Source organism: Lipotes vexillifer, unplaced genomic scaffold (assembly GCF_000442215.2).
Source record: "Lipotes vexillifer unplaced genomic scaffold, Lipotes_vexillifer_v1.1 scaffold591, whole genome shotgun sequence".
Classification (NCBI taxonomy): domain Eukaryota; kingdom Metazoa; phylum Chordata; class Mammalia; order Artiodactyla; family Lipotidae; genus Lipotes; species Lipotes vexillifer.
In genome coordinates, this window is record NW_006791954.1 from 2549485 (window position 1) to 2572745 (window position 23261).

Here is a 23261-nt window from a genome sequence, read left to right on the forward strand (position 1 = left end):
TCATGCCTAGTAATACAAAACTATTCTGTAAATTGCAGCTCAAGTTTATACTCTGGGCTTCTGACCCCCAGATTTCATAATGGGATTGCATACCCTTTGTTACTTGTGAAATAAAACAGATCTCCAATGGAAAAAGGCCTCCTGTTTTTGTGGGTACCCTTGCAATGTAGGAAGAGCTTAAGCAGAATTAAACCTATGGTACAAAGTACAATATTAGAATTGCAAATTGCACAAAGACTACAGATTATTAAAATATTCTTAAAATGGTACCTAATTCAAATGTGGCTTTGTGTGTTTTTTAACAAAATTGTTTCTCTTTATTCTATACCAATTTCTTCTTTCTTTCCTGGATTCCTTCGCCATAAACCCTTCATACCAAGCTTAGGAGTTTTGTATATTTAGCCACTCAGAATGGACATCATTATGTAAATATGAAGACGTGTGGCTTCGTGTAAAATAGTTGTAAAACTATTTTTCCCATTTTCTAATTATTTTTTATTTTCATCAAAATAATATAGACATATAGTTTTTTTAAATCAAATAGTACTACAGTTATCCCTTCCCAGTCCCTGAGTACTGCTCTCCAGAGGCAACCCCCTTCAATTCTTTCGTAAATTCTGCTGTGTACCTCCACATTTCTAAATAATAATATTATACAGCTATTTTCAGGATTTTTCAATTTCAGCTATTAACTATTGATTTCATATTATGGCAGAGGAGGATTTAACGCTCTTATCTCATCCCAATCCTCATTTCTCCTCCCTTCATCTTCCCGACATGATTATATCATAATTTTCAGTTAGTTTAGTTTTAGGGTTTACGTGATTTTAACTATGTAAATTTTATTTACTGCCAACCCTTATAAACTTCTATAATTAAGTTTTATTTCTTATTTTTTCCAGAGTGGGAAAATGCCTTGGCTTTTTTCATTTTATTAGTTTTCTAAGTCACCATCCCTAATTCTTCCCAAACTCTGTAGCAGAATTGTAATATTCCTATTTTCCAAGTGGTCACACACATCAGATGATCCATCAGATCCATTTTGTTCTCGGAGCCGCTCTCCTGGACACCTCTGTCCTCCTCCCCACTTTGGGCTGGCTGCCCTGGGACTTCCCTTTGTCTCTTTCCTTTATCAGAGCCCCACCCGGATCCAGCATCACCTTCTTTCTTGGTGGACTCCCTCACTTTGCTGGAGCACATCCTCTGGTGGCATCCTGAGAAAGGCTGCCCAGGAAGTAAATTTCTTGAGAATGTGCATGTCTGAAAACCTCTTTATTCTACCTTTACACTTGATTGATAATTTGGGTGTAGAAATGCTAATGGAAATTATTTTCCTTAGAATTTGGAAAATTTTGCTTCATTTTAGCTTCTAGTGTTGCTGTGGAGAAGTTCAATGCCAGTCTGATTCTTGATTCTTTGTGTATGGGCCAATTTTTCCCCCAACTCAGAAGCTTTTATGAGCTTCTCATTATCCATTGTGTTCTGAAAGTTCACCATGATTACCAGGGTGTGGACCTCTCTTCCTTCATGTGCTGGATGTATAGAGGACCCTTTCAATCAGAAGATTTATATCCCTCATTGTGAGAAATTTTATTGTTTCTTTGATCATTTCCTTCCCTTTTTCTGTGTTCTCATATTTTTATCTCTTCTGTTTTCTTGATCTTTTTGCCCTATTTCTTTAAGATATCCTCAATTATATCTTCCAACCCATCTATTGATTTTGTTTTTAATTTTGGCTACCTTATGTTTAATTTCTGACTGTCCTTTCTTGTTCCCTGATTGTTTCTTTTTAAGCATCCTATTTCATGAATTCAGTGTCTTCTCATCCCTCTGGGAATATTAATGATCCCTTGTTTGTTTGTTTTGGCTTTTCATTTTCTTTTCTGCTCCCTAAATTGTTTTCTCTGAGTTCCTTTTTATCTGTTGTATGTTTTAGTCTTTATCTTCCATGTTGGAAGCTTTTCTGCAAATGTCTGGTAATCTTTAGACCTTCCTTATATTTAAAAGTGAGGCACTAAAATGGTATCATAATGGTATCATTGAATGAGTCACATAATGGCATCATAGCTGGCTGGGATTTAATTTCCCTGTGTGCAAAATGAGTGGCAGAGTCATTTGCTCTATCACCTCTGGAGAGACCTGTAACTTCATCTAAGAGTTCTTCATTAGGGTACCTTATGGAAATGCTAAGATAGCGGTGAAATAATATTTAGAAGAATTCCTTTGACAAATATTACTACCTCCTTAAACTATGCTACTTTTTAGCAGTTGGTCTTACTTATGGAAATCTTAGCTTTGGTAATGCAGGCTACGCAGCTCAGACTCTGCGTCAGAGCCTCTCTAGCCCTTTCTTTCATATGTTCTACACAATTTGGCCCATGAGAGGCCCAGCAATTCCACTCAGTGGGTGGGGCTAAACATCCCTATGAACCTCAAACAGGAGGCTCACCCAGGTACCTGCCTCTTCTCTGGTAATGCCAAAAGTCAGATCCCATTTCAGAGCTGAACATCCTGGACAATTCCCAGGCTCCATCCAGCAGTACCGGTACTGTAGCCATGCTTAGCAGAGAGGGTTCCTAAAAACCATTTGGGCTGAGAAATCTAGAATTAAAACACTCTTTACCTTGACTTTAGGTTATAACTATGACTATAACATTATTCATTATGTAAAATGTTTGTCATAGCACAGTGTAGCCAAAAATGTACTGGATTTGGGCTTCCCTGGTGACGCAGTGGTTGAGAGTCCGCCTGCCGATGCAGGGCACGCGGGTTCGTGCCCCGGTCCAGGAAGATCCCACATGCCGGGGAGCAGCTGGGCCCGTGAGCCATGGCCGCTGAGCCTGCGCGTCCGGAGCCTGTGCTCCGCAGCGGGAGAGGCCACAACAGGGAGAGGCCCGCGGACTGAAAAAAAAAAAAAAAAAAGTACTGGATTTGGAGCTTTTAAAAAAAACTGAGTTTTTGTCCTTATTCTTCCTTCCAGCTATGTGAGAAAGTCTTTTATCCTCTCTGAGCCTCAGTTTCAACTCCTGAAGTCTAGACTATTGAGGCCTTTCTGTTTGTATCAGGATCAAAGAGGTGCCATAAAGGAAAACAGTTTACAAACACTAAAGTGCTATTCAAATGTAAAGTATTACTATTATCATTGTTACTATTGTGAATGTTTGGTCGGGGAAGCCTGAATTTCATGCTGCCTCTCCTGTCTGCTTTGTAACACCCAGGTGATTCCATGATTAGAGTTGGCTTTCCAAAAAGACACGTTAGTTCCCTTTTTTTTCCTCTGAAACAAATGATTCCAGAATCAGTCTACCTTAGCCAGCCAATATGTGCAGCCTCTTTTGTTCATGAAAAACCTGAAGGTAATAAACTGGTATGCCCCTGTGACAGAGAAAGATGTTGGAAGGAAATGGGTTTCCATCTCAGGCTTCTTAGGTGCTATACCAAACAATAACAAGGGAAAAATTATTCAGCTTAATGCACCTGACGTTCATTGGCATCCAATATGCCACCTTCCTCGCCAGGCATTATTACTTATATACCTGCCTCTGAGAAAGGCTGCTCAGAAGAGTTACTCTGCTTTTATCAGACATACATTTTAGGGACTTTTAAATAAACTTATATAGCAATACCGAGCTGCGTGTCTTCTAAACTTTGCTATTTCATCCCGTCTGTACCAAAAGCACCATGAAGCAAAATGGATGTGCCTTCAGCTTTCTCAGTCCTGGAAAATGAACCAGAGTCCACTTAACAATAAATGGTGGTTGGTTCAAACACACATGACTGGTCTAGAGAAGAAGCTTAATGAAGTGCAGTGTCTGTGTCTCTGCACGTGGACAGGAAAGGACGAGTGTTTTATAACTGTTTATTGGAGTTAATGGTAATAAATTCCTCACTTGTGATGCATTAACTTTAATGTTTTCATTACTTAGTGATTTAGGTTTTCTCTTTTCACACTGTAAATCATGTTGTCCCAGTAGCAGAGCAGGTCGAGTGCCTGCCATCATGTTCATAATACTCAGTGGGGAAAGGAATGTTCTCTTTTTCTCTCCAGCACAGTCTGACAAAAGATGCTTTGCCTCATCCCAACTTGCTGCTTCCCAAATAAGCAATAAAGACAGACAGACAGACGCATCTGACAACAGCCTAGTTTAGATCCTCGGGAAAGAGAGGCCTCCACAGTAACTTTCCAAATGTATTTGGTGCTGAAGGTTTTTTTCTTTATTTTTTTTTTCCGTTTGCTGAGTGTGAGCCCTTAGTTAATGAGCTGTGCAAATAGATATTGAGATTTAGTGTTTTTATTTTACAATTACAGACTTGATGATTTGGTTAGAAACTTTTGGGTCTGGAAACATCACCCTCATTTTCCCCTCCCTAATTTTTTCCTTGCAAAATTTGACTTACTTCAAACTTGCTTGAGTTTTGTCAGATGAAACAGAAGAACCAAGAGATTTTAAATCTCAAACGTGTAACTTAAAAGAAAAGGAGGTGATTTTTGCCCTAAAGGTTCCTTATCGTAGCCATCATTTTTCTGTCTCTGCTCCCATACTGCTGCAGAGACACCCAGGGTGCTGGCTGAGAGCGAGGCCCAGCTTGAGAGTGGCCCTTTGTCCAGCAGATGATACATACCAGGTCAAAGCCACATTGCTGAGGTCACTGCATTCCCATCAAGTTCTTCCCGATGGGGTGTGAGAGTTCTCATTAGATCATCCACCCTGAAATAGCCCCAGAGAATCACGATAATTAGTTTCTAAGTCTTCTTTTTTATTTTCTGCTTTGTTTGCTTTAAAGGTTTTCTCGATGCAGTGCTCTGATGATATCTGAATGTTTTTCACTAGAGAGATGTGGAGAAGGCAAGATTATCATCATTTGATTCCTCCCTGAAATCTTTTGGTTTGGAGAGTAACTAAAATAAAGACTACGGGATTCTGGTACACTAATCCTCATGCAGCTTTCACCATCAACAGTATTAAGTGCTCAGACACACATAGGATGTTTGTGTACCAGAGCTAACTGGCTATACGGGATTGAATTTTCTCTAATTCTCTTGCCACCTTTGCGTACATCCTTTGCATACAGGATGCAAACAAACGTACCCATGACGTTCAAAGAGAAAAATACCATTTTTCAGGGAAATACAAGGACAAGGGGCCAAGTTCCCAGCCACTCAAGGCCTGTGTAACTCAGAAATTGCCATCAACAGCCTTTTTCTGAAGTATACTCAGTTATCCATTTGTTAAGTTGTTGAGTTTGGCTCGGTCTTTGTCCATTTATGGTTTCCTCTGGACCCCATCCTTTGATGCTTTCCTGAAGATAGATAAGTTCTGAGGTGAAGAGAACCGGTATCTCAATGAGGCTGTGAAATTGGCTGGGAGATATAGTTCTCTCCAGCTGAGGTTCATGGCATTTTTTCCCAAATTATTATTTTTTTCCCCAAAATCCTGTTTGTCCGTCCTCCCGTCATTCTCAGCACTGTGATTCCTCCTGACTTCTGCACCCACTGCTTCCTCCTGGCTTCCTTGGCTACATCCTTTCTTTCCCTTTTTTACTTTCGTATTTCACAGTGCCAACTCTAAGATTAAAATAGTGAGTATACAGCAGAACAAAAATTACTGGTTTTGGCTTTGGTGAAAATGACTTATCTATCAAATATTCACTCCCATATTGCCTTCTTAGACCCCCAAGTCCCATAAAGCTGGAAGTGGTTTCAGTTCAGTTTAACAAACATTTATCAGGCACCTACTGTGTGTACGAGGCCCCTGGGGATACAGAGAGAAACAGGTATATAACTAATGAATTGAACTGCCCTCTGTGAAAGGGACTAGATTTCCCACCGACAGGTTTTCTTTAGGCTTCAAGAAGTTAAATAATTAGCACCAAACTCCTTGGAGTTTACTGAGTGTATTTTAGGGAAGGATCCTTCTTAATCCCACATCAATTCAACAATTAAAATACAGCCCTGCCTTGTGATGGGTTTCAGCTGTTCCAGCTCTGCCTCAATCTAATTGTTATTCTCCTTACCTAAACAGTCGGGGTGCAAATACTGGCCCATCTCCTTGGATGCACAGCTCTACTGGATTCTTCTTTGTTCCCCCATTTCAATCCAGGCACTATGATGTTTTGTTCACTTAATTTTTTTCATAGCGTTCTCTCTCTCTTCCTGTGAATGTGAGATCTATTCTAACCCTCCTTCCCTTGCTAGGCCATCCTCCCTATTGCCTTCTACCCAGATCCACAGCTACATTCCTTTTCCTGGGAATAGTACCTTTTCCACTTCCTCATTCAAGGCTTCTAGCAGCTTTACATAGTAACTAAGGTCTTATGTAAACCAAAGCAAAGAGGCAAGAATGGAGAGAGAGTATTGGGGGAAAGGTTTAGGGTCCCTGGGAGCCAAGACTGTACCCTATAGAAAATGGTATTAGAGCACAGAAGAGAGAGGATATAATTCTATGTGGGGAAACAGACAAAGATTCAGAAGGTTTGTGACATTTGAATTCAGTCTTAAAGGAGCACTCCCACCTCAGAAAATGGGGATACAGATTAGAATTTCCAACCAGGAAAAACAGCATGAGCAAAGGCCTGGCAGTGTAAAGTACACGGCATATTCCAGGAGGCAAAGTCTGTTACCTATTATTGCTGGAGTATTGGGAAGTATAAGGGGTTGGGAGAAAATGAAACTGGAAGGTAGGGTGAGACCAAGTTTTAAAGTTTTTGTGTAATGGAGAGCTTGAGTTTCATCCTATAGGTTAGGGAGAACCATTAAAGGCTGTAGCAGGAAGGTGACATAGCCAGATATACGTTTCAGAAAGATGATTTCTGGCCATAGTATGGTGGACAGGTAGAAGTTAAACCAGTTAAAAAGTGACTCCAAACCCAGGTGGGGCTTTTTTTCTTTTTCTTTCCTTTTCTTCATATTCTTATCACAATCCAGTAGAGTAGTAAATAAATAGATTTGAAAATGATATTTTGTCATTCATTTTTAAAGATATGCTCTCAAGTGACACATGTATAAAAGTGACCTGTCTCAGGATGAGAGGAAAATACAGTGATCCTTCAAGGTTTGTAAAAAAGACAGTTTGGTGTTTGAAATCCTCCCCTCCTCCTTTTTAGAATCTCAAAGCCATTTGAAGCACCACTGTCTGGATTTGTGTCATGATTCTCACTTTGTCCTGCTGCCACTTACTGTGGTTTAGCTGCTAAAAAAGACTTCAGGTCGTTTGGATCTTTGTAGTTCTGTATTAAGGATGGATTCTTAGGATAAAAATAAAGCTGAAGGTGCTAAGTTATATATGTGTGTCATTAATAAAATCAGAAGACACAAGAGGCTTCCTGGGTTTAAACCATTTTTGTGCAGATTACATGAATTCTCAACCTTTTTCCCACCATAACACATGACCAACATTTATATGCCCAACCCACTTCCGTGGAACACCCACAATTTTGAAGAAACACAATATTTTTCAAGGAAATAAAGCTCTGTAGGAATTCTTGATTGCCATGATTGTAATACTACATCAGATGTGTTTAATCACCGTAGACTGTGGCCTAAATAAGATACACTATAAGTTATTTTTAATTGACTTTTCCCCTTAAGAAAGCATATTGAATGCAAATGGATGGTGTTATTATAGAAAAACTTTGAATCCATTCTTATTCTTAAAGTGAATTATTCAAACTCTCTGCCATTTCTATCAACACCTTCAACTGATCAAAAGACGCCCTGGTATCCTGATACCAGGATTGAGGATCAGTAAATTATTATATTGAATTAGTCTTTAAGATGAACTATTTACCTACCAGATGCTGTTGTTTATTCCCATTTATTTAGTTGCTAGAATTAGTGTGTTGAAGTTATCATACGTAGAGTTGGAAGTGCTTTTTTCTAAAACTTTCACTTCTTATAATAAAATCCGACTAAAAACAGAGACATGGAAGAGGAGCCTCCTGGAAGACCACAGTCCTCTGTGGTAATTAGTGTGGCGCCTCTTTGTGGAAACAAGAAGGTTCTTTTTTGGGTATGTGGGCCTCTCACTGTTGTGGCCTCTCCCGCTGTGGAGCACAGGCTCCGGACGCACAGGCTCAGCGGCCATGGCTCACGGGGCCAGCAGCTCCGCGGCATGTGGGATCCTCCTGGACCGGGGCACGAACCGGCGTCCCCTGCATCAGCAGGCGGACACTCAACCACTGCGCCACCAGGGAAGCCAAAGAAGGTTCTTCATATGCCATGAGTATCAATGGTTTCTAGAAACCAATTTGGATATTTGACTTAAAAATCTTCTTTCTTTTTAAACCAAGGCCTCTTCCTTAGAGAGTAAATGAACCATGTCCGAGGTTCCTGCATGAGCCCTACACTAAAACAGGCTTCCCTTTTCTAGATATCACTCTTGTGAAGAGGCCTTACAAACCTTGGTGATCCAAGCAGCATTTTTTGAGAGCTCCAGGTTTCTTCCTCTTCTATATTCTTTACCTTGTGTATCCTTTTATTACATTCTCTTTCTTTTTTAAAAAAATTTTTTATTTACTTATTAATTTTTGCCTGTGTTGGGTCTTCGTTTCTGTGTGAGGGCTTTCTCTAGTTGTGGCGAGCGGGGGCCACTCTTCATCGCGGTGCGCAGGCCTCTCACTGTCGCGGCCTCTCTTGTTGTGGAGCACAAGCTCCAGACGCGCAGGCTCAGTAGTTGTGGCTCACAGGCCTAGTTGCTCTGCGGCATGTGGGATCTTCCCGGACCAAGGCTCAAACCTGTGTCCCCTGCATTGGCAGGCAGATTCTCAACCACTGCGCCACCAGGGAAGCCCTTTCTTTCATTTTTGTTCCGCATATCTGTTGATCTCTTGAATTTCACAGAGACCTGCCCTAGAAAGCAATTCCATAGGTTAGTCAGCCAGTACCTTACAAAGTAAACAAGAAATACAAGATCCTAAAATAATTTTTTGACATCAAGTATTAGAATAACCACACATCATGTCTGTTTATTCTTCCATATTTAAATGGAGTCTCTCATGGGCGAGTGAGGTGGGAAGCCTGTATCTTTCCTCAGGTACTTCTGAGTGTGTCTCCTCAGCTGAAGCTCAGGGTGGTGGAAAGTGCATGGGCTTTTCCAGCTGAGCAACCTTCAGCAACTCCCATAATTTCAGCAAGCCTTTCTTCTAGTCTGTAAAGTGGAGATGATATTAATACATACCTCACAGGGATGCTGTAGAGCTCAAATGAGATGTGAAAATGCTTGATAAAATGCAGATTAAAACTTAGGTTTTTTAAACCATTTTGTATTAAAACATATTAGTTTTATTCATTTTATACATCAGTTATCTGCTTTTTTTTCTTAGTACTTCTGCCCTAGAATCTCTCATGAATTTTCTGTATCCTCAATATAACAAGTTTCTTCCACAGATTTTTACAGTTTGGTCTGTTACCTGGATTATCAGATTTTTTTTAAGACCTTAAAAAATTGGAGGGGAAACAAGAGTCCATGAAGATCTCCTGAATATTGTCTCCTGCACTGGTTTGCTAACGACAAACGTGTGATTTCTACGATTTTCTGACGTCCTTCTGCCTATCTCCAACTGCACTTGTTTTGTTTCTTAGCTTCTTATGTCACAGCTCGTTGAAGAACCTGGTTAAGTACTTTGTGTTCAATCCCTTCCTTTCATCTGCTATCCAGTTTATTTCTCCATGAAATTAAAGCTGTTTGTTTGAGTGGCTTCTGTGTCTTTGAAACTTTTAGATCCTAAGTCTATTATTATTAATGGCTTAGAATTTTTCACCTTACATGTGTTGGTCTACATTCCTTAATAAGTGAAGCACAAAGACAGAAAACTGTGAGGAATAAGTGTAAACTCAAGTAGATATTGAATGGAACCACAGCAGTTTAAGACTTATGTAAGCCTGTCCCAAGGGACTAATGAAGGAAGAGTCATTGAAACCATTTTCCCTGTTATCATCATGTGCAGAAGATGTTTTTGCCAGACACCTCAGTCATTTATTGACTGGTTCCTAAAAATCGAGAAAAAAGGCAAAAAATAACCCAGAAATGCAAGAAGCTGAGGAAAAACAGTAACGAACTTATTAAAGAAGGACTCAGAAACCAAATACAAAGGAGAGGATTTAACAAAGTGATGGGGGATCAGCAACCACTGGACAGGAGAATACTACACCACCCACCCTACCTGCAATACCCCCTTTCATTTTGTCCATTTGAGGCATTGTGAAGCGTATGTTTGTCATTGTGTAAATGCACACACACACACACACACACCAGTGATCTGTGAGTGAAGTGAAATCACAAATGGAACTTGACCATTCCCAGCCTTCAAATATTAGATTTTCTCCAACCTCATCCACCCAACACCCCAGGTCCTATATCACAGGTAGTTTAGTGAAAGAAACTGGTAAACTTAACCCTGCCTGAAATTCACCCCTGGTAACTATCAGTCTCTGGGCTGGAGTTGGTTTGGTCTCCTTTTTCAAACATTTGAAAAGAACTTGAATTAGAAGGAAAGGGGAGGATAGGAGAAGTCCACAATTTAGGGAGGGGAAAGCGCTGAACAAAAGATGGGTTTTTTTAATCATTGATTTTCATTTCAGGTTGATTGAGCAAGAGACCAAACCAGCTACCTAGAATGAAAGTTTGTGGGCACTGGTTTTTTCTGCAGGAGCTGCAACCTTTTTGCAGTAGAAATCGTGTGGCCTCTTATGCTATTAGCGTTGTGCTGTGGTGTTGCCGACTGACTTCTCCAATTCTCTTTTCTCAGTGGGCTAGAATGCAGCTGATTAAATAGGCCGTGACTCACATAAGCTCCCATGCCTTTTTTATTGACTGCTTTATGGAAATGTATCACACTCCAAAGGGTCCCCATTGTTGTTGCTGTGGGTGGCTGACTGAGGAGTCACGTTTAGTGCTGAGAGATGGACCCCTACTCTGTTGTTTTTTACTGCAGAGCTGGTATGGGTGGGATACAGGGTTTAAAGGAATCTGGATGAGGAGAAAAAGATGTCTGAGAATTTCTTTTATCTTCATCTGCCGTGAAAGTTGGGTGGCCATCACTTGTGGATAACACTCTTCTCGACCTTACGTTTATGGCCCTACATCCCTCAGCTAAGTGGATCTTTCCTTTATATGGGCTATTCTGAGAGAATTAGTTAAGTGCAGTGGTAGAGAGAGATTATGACACTAATGTAATTCTGTTTTGTGCTGATATAATATGATACACCCTTAGGTTTATCCAAAGGGCCATTTATTCCCAATAAATCATTTCTATTTTTTTTTCATTAAGGTGGTGATATCTTTTTTCAGGTAATGGACAAAAAGCCTCGATTTAAAAAAAAAATTGTATACTTAAATATAAATGTTTTTGCCTTAAAATAGCTACTCATGCAATTGTTTGTAGCTTCTTCCTATTTTTATTATCATCCTGCAAAACATTTACATACCTTCTATTACATGTCAAGTAGCTCTGCAGATCGGTTCACTTGCCAGTAGGTGTGAATTCAGGCATACAAGACTCCTCCTGCCTCATCACACAGGACTGTGGCTTATGTGTGCATCCTCAGGACCACCAGGTCTTGATCAGTGGGACCCTAAGCTGACACTGAAAGAGGAGAGAGCTTGATTGCCACAGTGGCTTCCCATCTTGGACTGGGATAGATCTGGATCCCATCTGGGTTTATGTGATAGATCATGGAGGTAATGAGATTGCACTCAGAGTCAACTTTACATTGAGAACAGTTCTGTTACTGTACTCGCCACAGAATGCCTTAGACATAGAAGACAATCAACAGAATAAAAATTGATTTGATCTAATTTTTTTTCCCATAGCCATTCCAAATTTCACCTATAATTCCATTTTTTTCCACTGCCCATAAGGGAATCCAGGCAAGAGAGTTCATCAATACAGATTCCCTCTAATAAAAAAGCAACATAACACACCTTACAAAAACACAGCATTAAAAAAAAAAAACAAAAAAAAAAACAGCATATAAAATACTGTATTTCCAGCTCTCTTACTCTTCAGAATCTTGTTGGTGAATGACCAAGAGAGGAAATTCAGTAACTTATTCAGTGCTCAATTTTAATAAACCAAGTGTGACTTTTGGGGTGAGAAGGTGGTGATGGTGCTGTCCCTAGTCTCCTAAAATTAGTGACTTGGAATTCAAACATTTCTGCTGCATTATGTCTTTGTTTTCTTGGTGGTGGCATTCTTGGGTTTCAGTTGGTGGGGAGAGAAAAGCCTCATGCTGATAATGTACTGAAAGTAAATGAAATTAAATAAGCAAAGCAGTGCTCACCACGACTCCCTTCCCCCCTGGGTAATTCAATTCAAGCTCTCTCTCTGATGGCAACTCACAGGGACTGTCTCTGTCACCCCGCTGGGGCCTGGAGTCTTAACATCTAAATAAAAGTTTCACTCGAGCATTTTTTATGCTCCTGCCAGCAGGATCAGTGAGCTGGTGTGGGCACATTAATGTAATATTCATACAGACTGTCCCCGCACACAAGGCAATGTCTTCCCATTTTCATAATTATAGATGTTCCATAAAATGGCGTTTAGATTTGCATTAAAAGAGGAGGTTTGAATTCTAATAGAACGTTTAACATGTCTTTTAAGATTCAGACTCTCGGCATCTTTAACAAGAAGCTGTGTCTCTAAGTTTAACAAGACCTTAAAAAAGGGAAAAAATGGTGGGAAGAAAAGATGGAGACTCCAGGCTTAGGGGATCCTGTTTTTCTTATCCCCTGTGTCTTTCATTTAATTTTTAGGCCTCTAGGAGCAATTTTTTGACAGCGCTGCATAGAGGATGGGCTCTCCTTCAAAGGGCCTTCTCAGCCATACTGGGTCCTCACCCTCAGTACAATCTGCTTCTCTGTTTTCTTGGAGAGCATTTTCAAAGAGATATTAGAATTTTCAGAGGGGTGGGAGAAATGAAAGAATCCTAGACAAATGAACTTTCCTTTGCTGCTCTTCATCTCATGCGTGCACCCTGAGACCCATCTGGGAGGATTTATAGCAGCCACAGAGTTTGCTAACTGTAAAACACACAAATGAAAACAGTCTATGAACAAGGAAGTTGACAATAAGGACAAATAGGATATAGAATCAGGCACTTAAACACCTAAAAAAGAAACTCTTCTGATCTATATTTTTAAAACTAAGCTTGAAACAGAAGCAAAAAGTACTTTTAGTTGCATTTGAAATCATCTTAAAATGTTATTTTTAAACAAAAAGTATTCAAAGCATTGAACAAAGTGCCAACGCACAGCTACCACTGAATATTAGTTATTGTAGATGTTAAGAAAACAATTGTGTGATTGAAAAAAATGATTCCACCCAAGAGTCTCAAGATATTGTATAGGTGACCCAATTGATTCATATGCATTGTGCCTTAATTTGGTTTATATTTTGTTTGCTTTCTAAAATTTTTAAGGCAAACCAAAAGAGATTTGGTTTGGGGGACCAAAAAGAATAAAATTAGGATTATGCTAACGCACTGCCTTCATTTCTCCTAATTAAGAAATATAGAGTTACATGTTTTAATTGTTTTCGTTGTTGTTCCTGTGTCATTTTATTTTTTTGAGGAGTAAATTCCTGCCTCATTGTCTCTGTCCTTTGCCCCTCCCTTCTGTAAAATAAGTATAAACCCCAGTGGTGGAAGATAGATTAGGATCTTGACTGCTCAATAAATTTGTACCTAACAAGGCTAATTGAAAGCCAAGAATGTTAGCAGCATACAATTAAAGGCTGATGTCAGATCCAGGTCTTCTCTGTGTAAAGGCTTCTACCATCCCTAGACTCTTACCATTACTTTGACAAAACCAGAATTTGGCAGCTATTGCCAAGTTCAGCTATGCAGAGCCTTTCTTTGTGTGAACTTAATAAAAATTATGTTCACTAAGGTGGCTTTCTGTTTGTTAGAAAAAGATGTGTGTTTAGTTAAGCAAATTCTTAATTTTCTGGAGTCCTTTTCTTGCCAATCAGTACATGCTTAGGCTAGCTCCCCTTGCACAAACTAATGTTATGTTTAGATAATTTTAAGCAATTTTAGCATTAGATATAATTAGGAAGAAAAAGAAAATTTACTTCCCCCCCAATCATCTAGAAATTGTTTTATTTTGTGCCATATATAAGCAATAGCCCATCTGCACCCCTTCGTTAATGTAGATTATCTCAAGTAGCCCAAATAAATGAAAATTCTGTCAGATTTCAACAAAATATTTTGCTCTTGTTCCTTTTAGGAATGGAAGACATCACAAGAGGAGCTCAGGAACTTGATAATATCATCAAGCAAGGATACTTAGAGAAGAAAAGCAAAGGTACTGATTAGACCCTCCGATCCCAGAACATTCCAGGAAGGGAAGGAAAATGAGGAAAAAGAGGGCTAGCATAAGGGGTACCTGCTCTATGCCCAGTACTATACTAGGCAGGGGTAAGGCAAAAGGAAGGGATGAAAAGAAAAGAAGTCTGGTGTTTGTGTGTAGGCTGAAGAGAGATGGCCCCAGATCTTCACTTCATCAGGATAAGGATTGGTTCTGCCTTGCTCACCTGGTACACAACAGGTGCTTAATAAATACTTGTCGAATGAATAAATGAATGACTATATTTTTGTTCTCATCTCTCAGTGTGCTCCCACAAAGAGTGAAACTATGTTGCTATGAGTGCAATTTTTCTATCATATGTGAAGCAGCCCACTCTCAAGTTTTAGACAAGCCCCAGTCTTCAGCTTTCACTCTTTAATTAGAATAGGTTCTAGTAGGATTGGAATACCAGGTTTAACACTCAGGCAAATTGGCTTAGCACAAAGAAAGCTTTGCTCATGCCCATGGCCTGGAGTGTCATTTCGGTTTGCTGAAAGGCAACACATAGAGATCTCATGGAGAATTTTATAACTAAAGGATGAGATTGGAACCTGAAAGATAGAAAGGAAAAGTAGAGAAACAGCTGGGATCAGAGCAGGCAAAACCTGTTTAGAACTTGGACCTTTAACTGAATGAGTCCTCTGCACTCTGTGTCAACATGGGATAACCTGTGGGAGTGAAAGGGAGGGTTTTACAGTCCATTAACCTCGGAAATAAAACAATAACACACTGGACTGTGTGTTGTTGGATTTTACGGACTCTTCAGTGATTGTAGTTACCTGAATTTATGTCCCTGACTGCTGTTCTGTTTAGATCATAGTTTCTTTGGATCAGAGTGGCAGAAGCGATGGTGTGTTGTCAGCAGAGGCCTCTTCTACTACTATGCTAATGAGAAAAGTAAGTGTTCTTCATTTGCACAGCAGCATCTCACTCCTGGATGCAAGCACTTCGTAAATTCTCAAGCACTTAGATCTCAACTTAGCAGTCCTTAACTAACACCCATAAAGAGATATGCTTGGGAAAGAAATAAGCCTGGGTAAATAATACCTTACTCATCACCAAAAACTCAGATGCCAATTTAGAAATTATAGCCCCTTTAAACACTAGGATAGTGTGGCCAGCATATAAAAAGGTTACCTTTTATTATGACTAATAACGCATTATCAAGGTTGAATACCTTGGCATTTAAAAAACAGAGCCTCTGGGACTTCCCTGGTGGCACAGTGGTTAAGAATCCACCTGCCAATGCAGGGGACACGGGTTTGAGCCCTGGTCCGGGAGGATCCCACATGCCGTGGAACAACAAAGCCCGTGCGCCACAGCTACTGAAGCCCATGCGCCTAGAGCCCGTGCTCCGCAACAAGAGAAGCCACCACAATGAGAAGCCCGCGCACCGCAACGAAGAGTAGCCCCTGCTCGCTGCAACTAGAGAAAGCCCGCACGCAGCAGCGAAGACCCAATGCAGCCAAAAATAAAATATAAATAAATAAATAAATTTTTAAAAAAAGAACCTCAAACACTTTATAGGCATTAATAATATAGTTAAAATATTGAAAAAATTAATTCTGAGAAGGATTTTAGCAGCTTACCAATGGCCCAGAAATAGAACCTTTGAGTCCAAACTCTCTAAGAGCAGGCTCCAAACTTTATCCTACTGGGTTCTGGGACGTAATCCAGTGGACATGCCTAGAGCCATGGAGTGCTGAGACCCAAATGGTTGCTGTCCCCTAGAGACACCCTTCAGCCAGATGGCAGCAGCTGCGAAGTGTTGACTCAAGCCAGAGGCAGCTTCTTAATGAGCCACCACTGACTCAGTCAAGCACAGCACTCATGAGCCATCCCTAAAAGACCCCCCATCCATGCTTAACACAGTTGCTTAGTTCGTGAGAAGGAATAGAGGATATAAGCACAAAGTGGAGGCAGCAACAAATAAATACAAGCTAAAAGTTGTTATCATAGGTGAATGCAAACTTTCAAATAGGGGATACCCTCCTGCAGGGTTAGACTGCCCCAGGAGTAATTCTACAAAACAAGAGGGAGATAAAGTAAAGTAGCAATTCTTGTGGGGGCTTTCTTTGTGCTCTACCACCTTCTTACTGAGGCGTGACCCAAAGTAAATCCTTTCTTGTCCTTCCAGTAATTTTCTGTTTCTCCTCTCTTCCTTCTTTCCCGGACTTATTCCTCTCCCAAAGCCTGGATATCCAGTCAAGGGAATAATCAGATACCTACACATTTGCCTTTGGACTTCCTGCACTTTGGGGACTAAGGTAGCAGAAAGAATAGCTTTGCTAAGTGACATGGAATCCTTAAGATTTGCTCTTGGACTTCAAGGCAGTTACCTCACTCTGCCTCTCTGCCTGCAACAGGTATCACTGACCTTCATCTTGGTTTCACCATCACAATTCATCAGAACCTTTCCCATATAGGGGCAAAGTGTGAAGCCCTACCTGGAAATGATAGCAGCATAGCTCAAAACCTGAGTAACAAGCCCCCTGTATCCTTCCAACCCCCAGCCCACTCTCAAATCCAGCAACTATAATTTCTCCCCTGAATCCTAGGCATACAAGCCAACCAGGTTTTATTTTCTTATTTTAAACCTTCAAACTAATATAACATATATGTCCTTGTAAAAATGTTCATCATTTCCCTTGCATTTAAATACTTGGTTGGCATCTCTGGATATAAAACTAGGTATCATGTTCATTCGTTCAGAATCCTTCCTACTCAAGGTGAGGAAGGAGAGCAAGAGCGAGAGGCTTGGAGACTTTTATTGACCATTTTGCCGTCAAAGTGAAATAAAATCTGGTGACCAAAGAAACAACAAAACATTTTAGTGGCCAGTTAGAACAAGGAGAGATACTTTAACAAAAAAGATTCTGGTGTCAGAAAGCACTGTTGCATGGCTCCCTTCTCGCCAGTTACTTCTTATTGTGCCCAAGACATTTTCTTAGTAAGTATAGAGTGTTTGTGTATTTCTTTTAGCTCAACCAGGTGAGGACAGATTCTTTTTCTTTTCTTTTAATATTTTCTTCCCACTGCCATCCCTTTTATCATCATCATCAAAAAGCAACTCATTCCACGTGACACAGGACAGAAAGCATCACCCAGACACGGGGGTTCCATTCTTCTATATGTTCTGCCTGAACCACACCATGAGGACACAGAATCTTTGGGAAGCAACCCCTCTTTTTCTGTTTCTAATATTTTATTTTTTAAAAAAGAGAATGACAGGCAGAGTAGTCTCTCCTTTCACTCACTTAGGGTCCTTTTCCTTTTATCTCCTTCCTCATCATCTAATGATACTCAGCAGTGCTCTGCTATTTCCCAATTTGGCCTCTTGCAAGAGGGATAAAATACTGAGTTTTAATTATTCTCCCTTTAGCATAAATTCCCACCTGACCAGCGGGAGGGGGCGAGCACTGTAGCCCAAATGCTACATAGGGCATAGAAGGAGAGCCTGGGAACTTATAATGCCCCCTTGCACTGCTGTCCCTCCCCTCAAATGTGCTCTGCTGGCCCTGATAATAATGTTTCAGTTCTGTAATAGCCTTCAAGAACCTCACGTTTTCGGCCACACTCTCCCTGCTGTAATAATTCCTTCTTTCTGTTATTATAGATCTCTTAACATTCTGTTAAATTCTCTGTCTCTGTTGTACTCTTTTGGCTAAGTAACCTTTCACGTTGCATTTCCCTAGCTTGGCAGTGATATCTGCCTGGCTGTCGCGGTAGCCTCTTCTTAAGCTTCAGTAATAACCTCTCCTTGACTATTGTGGTTCCTCAGGGATGTAACAGTTGTTTCTGTGCTTTTATTTTACATCCAGAGAAGATGCCCTCCCTTGGCAGTTGCATCTCTCTGGAGATACAGGGAGCTTTCCTGTCTTGCAGGCAAGCAGCCCAAAGGGACCTTTCTCATTAAGGGCTACAGTGTACGGATGGCCCCCTACCTGCGAAAAGATGCCAAGAAAGAATCCTGCTTTGAGCTGACCTCCCAGGACAGGCGCAGCTATGAGGTAGGATGAGCCGAGGCGATGGAGATCCTCATTGGTGTTGCAGTTTCGTTCCATATTGCATGTGAGTGGTGGTTGCTGTGCTGGGCTCCATCTTTTCTTTGTTACCTCTCGTTTCTTACCAAGACCTTCTCTCTTGACACGTCCTCACCTTTGCTATGTTGTGCCCACCCTCCTGTTGCCACTTTTATCCTAGATACTGCCTTTGCTTGGCTTCCGTCTCTTCAGCCCTCCCCTTCTCATCTCACACTGTAGGTGAGAATCTATTCTCACCTATAGTTGTGTCTATTGCAGCACACAATCTAATTCTTTATTCAGAGTCCCTAATTTCATGGCTTTAATTCCCACTCTATTTTTCAACTGCTTATCTTCACTTCCTTCCTTGAAATCCAGAAAAAGAGAAATCTGACTATAGAGTGAAAAATAATTCATTTTCCCATATTCATCTTGCTGTCCAATATAATCTTCCTGTGTGTAGATGCATTGCATATCTCTGGAAGGATTTCTCAGATACTGGTAGCAATGATTACTGAGTAGTAATAGTGACAACTGAGGAACTAGAGGACCTGAGTGGGGGTGAGAAAGACCTTGTTCACGGTGTTCATTTTTATATATTTTGATATAATATAAAAGGGAATATAATAGGTAATGCATTATAAAATTAATTAAGGCAACAAAAAATGTCTGACTATGGGACTATAGTGATTTTCACCAAAAATATACTTTTACATGTGTGTATATAGATACACATATTGTTTCCTCCTTGTTGGTTATTTTTATCACAGTTTTACTAAAACAATTTAGAAAAACTTTAGCTAACTCAAGAAAAAGAGAAAAGCCATATGCTAAGGTTAATATTGAGTAACCTTTGACTCTTCGAGTTTTTCTCAGCACTCATTCTTTTATGTTTCTACAGTATCATAACCCTTATTTTGATAAGATGACCTAGGTCTTAATTATGTAATTTCAAAAAAATTTCTAAGTTTAACTAAACTTTTCTATAGAGTCTTTTGTAGATGTATCTAAGTTATTTTTAGTATTAAGTTCTTATCTGATTCACCCAGATCCAGATAAAAATTTATATGATAAGTCTAAAGCAGTTTCCCTAGGCATTTTTTATAGAAATGTGTTCTTAAGAAATCAAGAATGACAATATCTATTAATAAGTTTTAAACAGGAATCTAGGTTTCTTTTTTTTTTTAACCTCTTTATTGGAGCATAATTGCTTTACAATGTTATGTTAGTTTCTGCTGTATAACAAAGTGAATCAGCTATATGTATACATATATCCCCATATCCCTTCCCTCTTGCGTCTCCCTCCCACCCTCCCTCTAGGTGGTCACAAAGCACTGAGCTGCTCTCCCTGCGCTATGCAGCTGCTTCCCACTAGCTATCTGTTTTACATTTGGTAGTGTATATATGTCCATGCCACTCTCTCACTTCGTCCCAGCTCACCCTTCCCCCTCCCCATGTCCTCAAGTCCATTCTCTATGTCTGCGTCTTTATCCCTGTCCTACCCCTAGGTTCTTCAGAACCTTTTTTTTTTTTTTTAGATTCCATATATATGTGTTAGCATATGGTATTTGTTTTTCTTTTTCTGACTTACTTCACTCTGTATGACAGACTCTAGGTCCATCCACCTCGCTACAAATAACTCAATTTCGTTTCTTTTCATGGCTGAGTAATATTCCATTGTATATTTGTGCCACATCTTCTTTATCCATTCATCTGTCAATGGACACCTAGGTTGCTTCCATGTCCTGGCTATTGTAAATAGTGCTGCCATGAACATTGTGGTGCATGACTCTTTTTGAATTATGGTTTTCTCAGGGTATATGCCCAGTAGTGGGATTGCTGGGTCACATGGTAGTTCTAGTTTTAGTTTTTTAAGGAATCTCCATATTGTTCTCCACAGTGGCTATATCAGTTTACAAGGAAACTAGGTTTCTTATATAGTACATGTCTTTATCTTACCCTAATGGCCAGATAATAAAAATCGTTTTCAGGAACAGTCATTTCAAGTTGGTTCATTCCAAATAAAAAATTACTAAAGCTTGATGCTTGACTGGCCTGTTTTGTGAATCAGGATGTAGAGTTTGTTTACTTCTTCTTTTCTTTGGCCCATTGATTCCAAGTCATTACCATGGTCTGTGCATTCTTCCTCTATAATATCCTTTGGATCTGTCCCCTCTGATTTACTCCTACAGCCATCACGATAGTTAAGTTCCTATCACTTCACCCAGAGGACTAGTTAAGTAGCCTTCTAGTTGTTCTTCTGTCTCTAATTTCTCCCTATTTCAGTCTCTCCTACTCACAACTATTGAAAGAATCTCCCGCTCCTTTTGCGAGAATTTACAGTGGCTTCCTATTGCCTACATTTCAAGTCTGAATTCCTAATACTCAGAGCCCTTTCATCAGCTCTTCTCTGATCCTCCAGCTTCATCTGTTACTGTTCTCCAGTAACAGTAAGCTGATCTGCCTACCTTCCCTATACATCATGGTCTCATTTCTAATCTTTGGCAGCTGGTTCTCCCTACCTGAAATGTCCAGTTCCCTCCACCAATTTCCACCAACTCTTTTTAAAAATCCAACCAAAACAGTATTCCTTCAACACGCCTCCCTGGCTTACCATAGGCAACGATAAGTGCTCCGTGTCTTCTCTCAACATCCAGCTGTTATCAAATGCACTTACTTTGTCATATTCCCACATCAAGGGTGTATGCTGTCTCCAAAACTGATGCATTGATCTGAAGTCAGGAATTTGGGTTTGCCTTTTTTTTCCTGTAAACTGTTCTCAATAAATGTCTGATGAATGAATGGGCAATCAAATGAATGAATGCACATGAACATGAATCTGGATTCAAATCCAGCTGTCAACATTGGGTATGCAAAATTGCTGAAGGAAAAAAATCACTTTGAGTGGGATTTTGATCCTTTTGCTAAATATTAAGCAGGCAGAGAATCCTGAGCTTTCAGCTTGACTCTGCAAGTCCGCTCACAAGGTTCCTCCCCTTGAACCTCCCTAAAGGATTCACGGAAATTTTAGAGAAAGTGATAAATTCATTCACTAATTTTTCTCTAGTTTACAGCTTCTAATCCAGCTGAGGCCAGAGACTGGGTGGATCAAATAAGTTTCTTGTTAAAGGGTAAGTATTATTATTACAGAGGTAGTAATTGAGTGCATTTGCAGTTGACGTTATATTGCATAAATATAATCCACAGGCTTCAATATATTTTTATCTGCCCATTCTCCCTATCATATCCCTCATATGGTAACAACAAATAGTAACATGGGTGAATCAGAAGGAAAAGAAACCATCAATCTGGAAAGGACCTCTGATATCATTCTAGCTCATCCACCTAACTACAGGCAAATCTGTAATATTTGTAATCACCAGAAAAGAGATGCTGAAAATCAGCTCAGCTCAATTCAGTGTCTCCTAACCCCTTACATTCTGGAAAGGAAATTCATGATACCAGAGTCACCTAGATGTGGTTTAGGGTCCAAAATCTTCTAGTTTTAGTCAGGTAGAAATCTGTACTCATCTAGGTGGCCTTCAAGGACATTGGACATTAAAAACAAATTGCTGTTTCCCAAGCCACCATCAAATGGTCCTTACTTTGGATGGGAAGAGTCCTGCCTGAAGATGTTAAATGACTGCTCTTAGAGTACCCTCTGCTGGCCAGCCTGTAGGCACAGCAGTGAGAGTGGCCCAGGAAGCCTTGTCTGGGAGTGGCCTGACAGGTGGCCAACCTTGAGCCTGTCACCTGGCATCAGATAACTCTCATGATGGTACACATACATCATGGCAGGACCCTGCCTCTGCAGAAAGGCAGAAACACCAACTTTGTACATGGCCCCAAGACCTAGAGAGAAGTACATCAACCTAAAAACACCAAGCCTTTTCATCTCCGTTTTTTATTCTGCTATAAGATTTTATTGTGGATAAAAAGAAGGAAGCACCGGAGCTTTAATTACGATTGCCTATTTTACTCAGTTTATGCCTTTGCTATCACAAGAAGAAACTATTGCATCTACCAAGAGCATCACGTATAATAGACTAGAACTAGGCAAACACGAACATTGATGGCGAGACTACAGGGTACACTCTCATCTAGGTGCATTGGATTTATGCGTGTAATATACCCCTAAGTGTGTAAACTTCAATAAAACTCCAAGCAGCTTTATTGAGCTGTACCCTATGGTAGTTTCAGAATCCCACATTGAAGAAATTATTCATTCCATTTTATTTTAAAACTAACAAAATAATAACATAAGGTTTAAGTCACAAATGTGTCTTTGATCCCTTCCTCATATGAGGTGGCACCAGAATTCAGATGAAAATTGTTGCAAAATCTTTATTAAAAGCCTAATCAAGCCGAACAGTTTTATTATGTTTTGAAATGAACATCGGATGTCTCTCTATCCTTTCCTTCCCCAGAGCACCCTGCCTGCTCTCGCCCATCCTGCAGAGGTCCCTCAGCAGGGTTTCAGAGAGCACTCTGTACTACACGTCAGAGAATGAACCTTCCCAGTTCCCCATTAAAATAAAAAACCAATCTCCCTCTCCCGCCCTGTGCCCCCCAGTGCTGTAATGGCTCAACATCCTCTATGCGGTGACCCACTTTAAGGTCAGCCAGACTGTACAGTTGCAAAAGGGCATGGCAACCACATCGCTCAGCCGTTCCATTTGGTCTTGTATTACTGTTATATTTTTCCACATCCCACTTTCTCTTCCTCTTCCACTTTTGCCCACTCTTCTCTTTACAAGCAAACTTCTCTGAAATTCTGCAGTGAGACCATGGGAGAGATGAGATTGTGAGAGCTCAGGTATCCTACAGCAGCCACCATAGTTCCCAGGCTCTGTGTGCATCCAGAGAACCCAGGGCATCACTCATCCTTCCAGTT

General features: G+C 40.3%; 1 protein-coding gene across 1 annotated transcript in view; it reads left to right on the forward strand.

Annotated features, from left to right (window-relative positions):
• The window catches only part of SKAP1 (src kinase associated phosphoprotein 1), a 242398-nt gene that overhangs the window by 179609 nt on the left and 39528 nt on the right, over positions 1 to 23261 (forward strand). The window contains exons 4-7 of the mRNA XM_007465111.1: positions 14226 to 14303; positions 15159 to 15242; positions 18231 to 18355; positions 21435 to 21498. Of these exons, the coding sequence (XP_007465173.1) occupies positions 14228 to 14303; positions 15159 to 15242; positions 18231 to 18355; positions 21435 to 21498 (349 nt within the window). The 5' untranslated portion in view covers positions 14226 to 14227. The remainder of the gene's footprint in view (positions 1 to 14225; positions 14304 to 15158; positions 15243 to 18230; positions 18356 to 21434; positions 21499 to 23261) is intronic.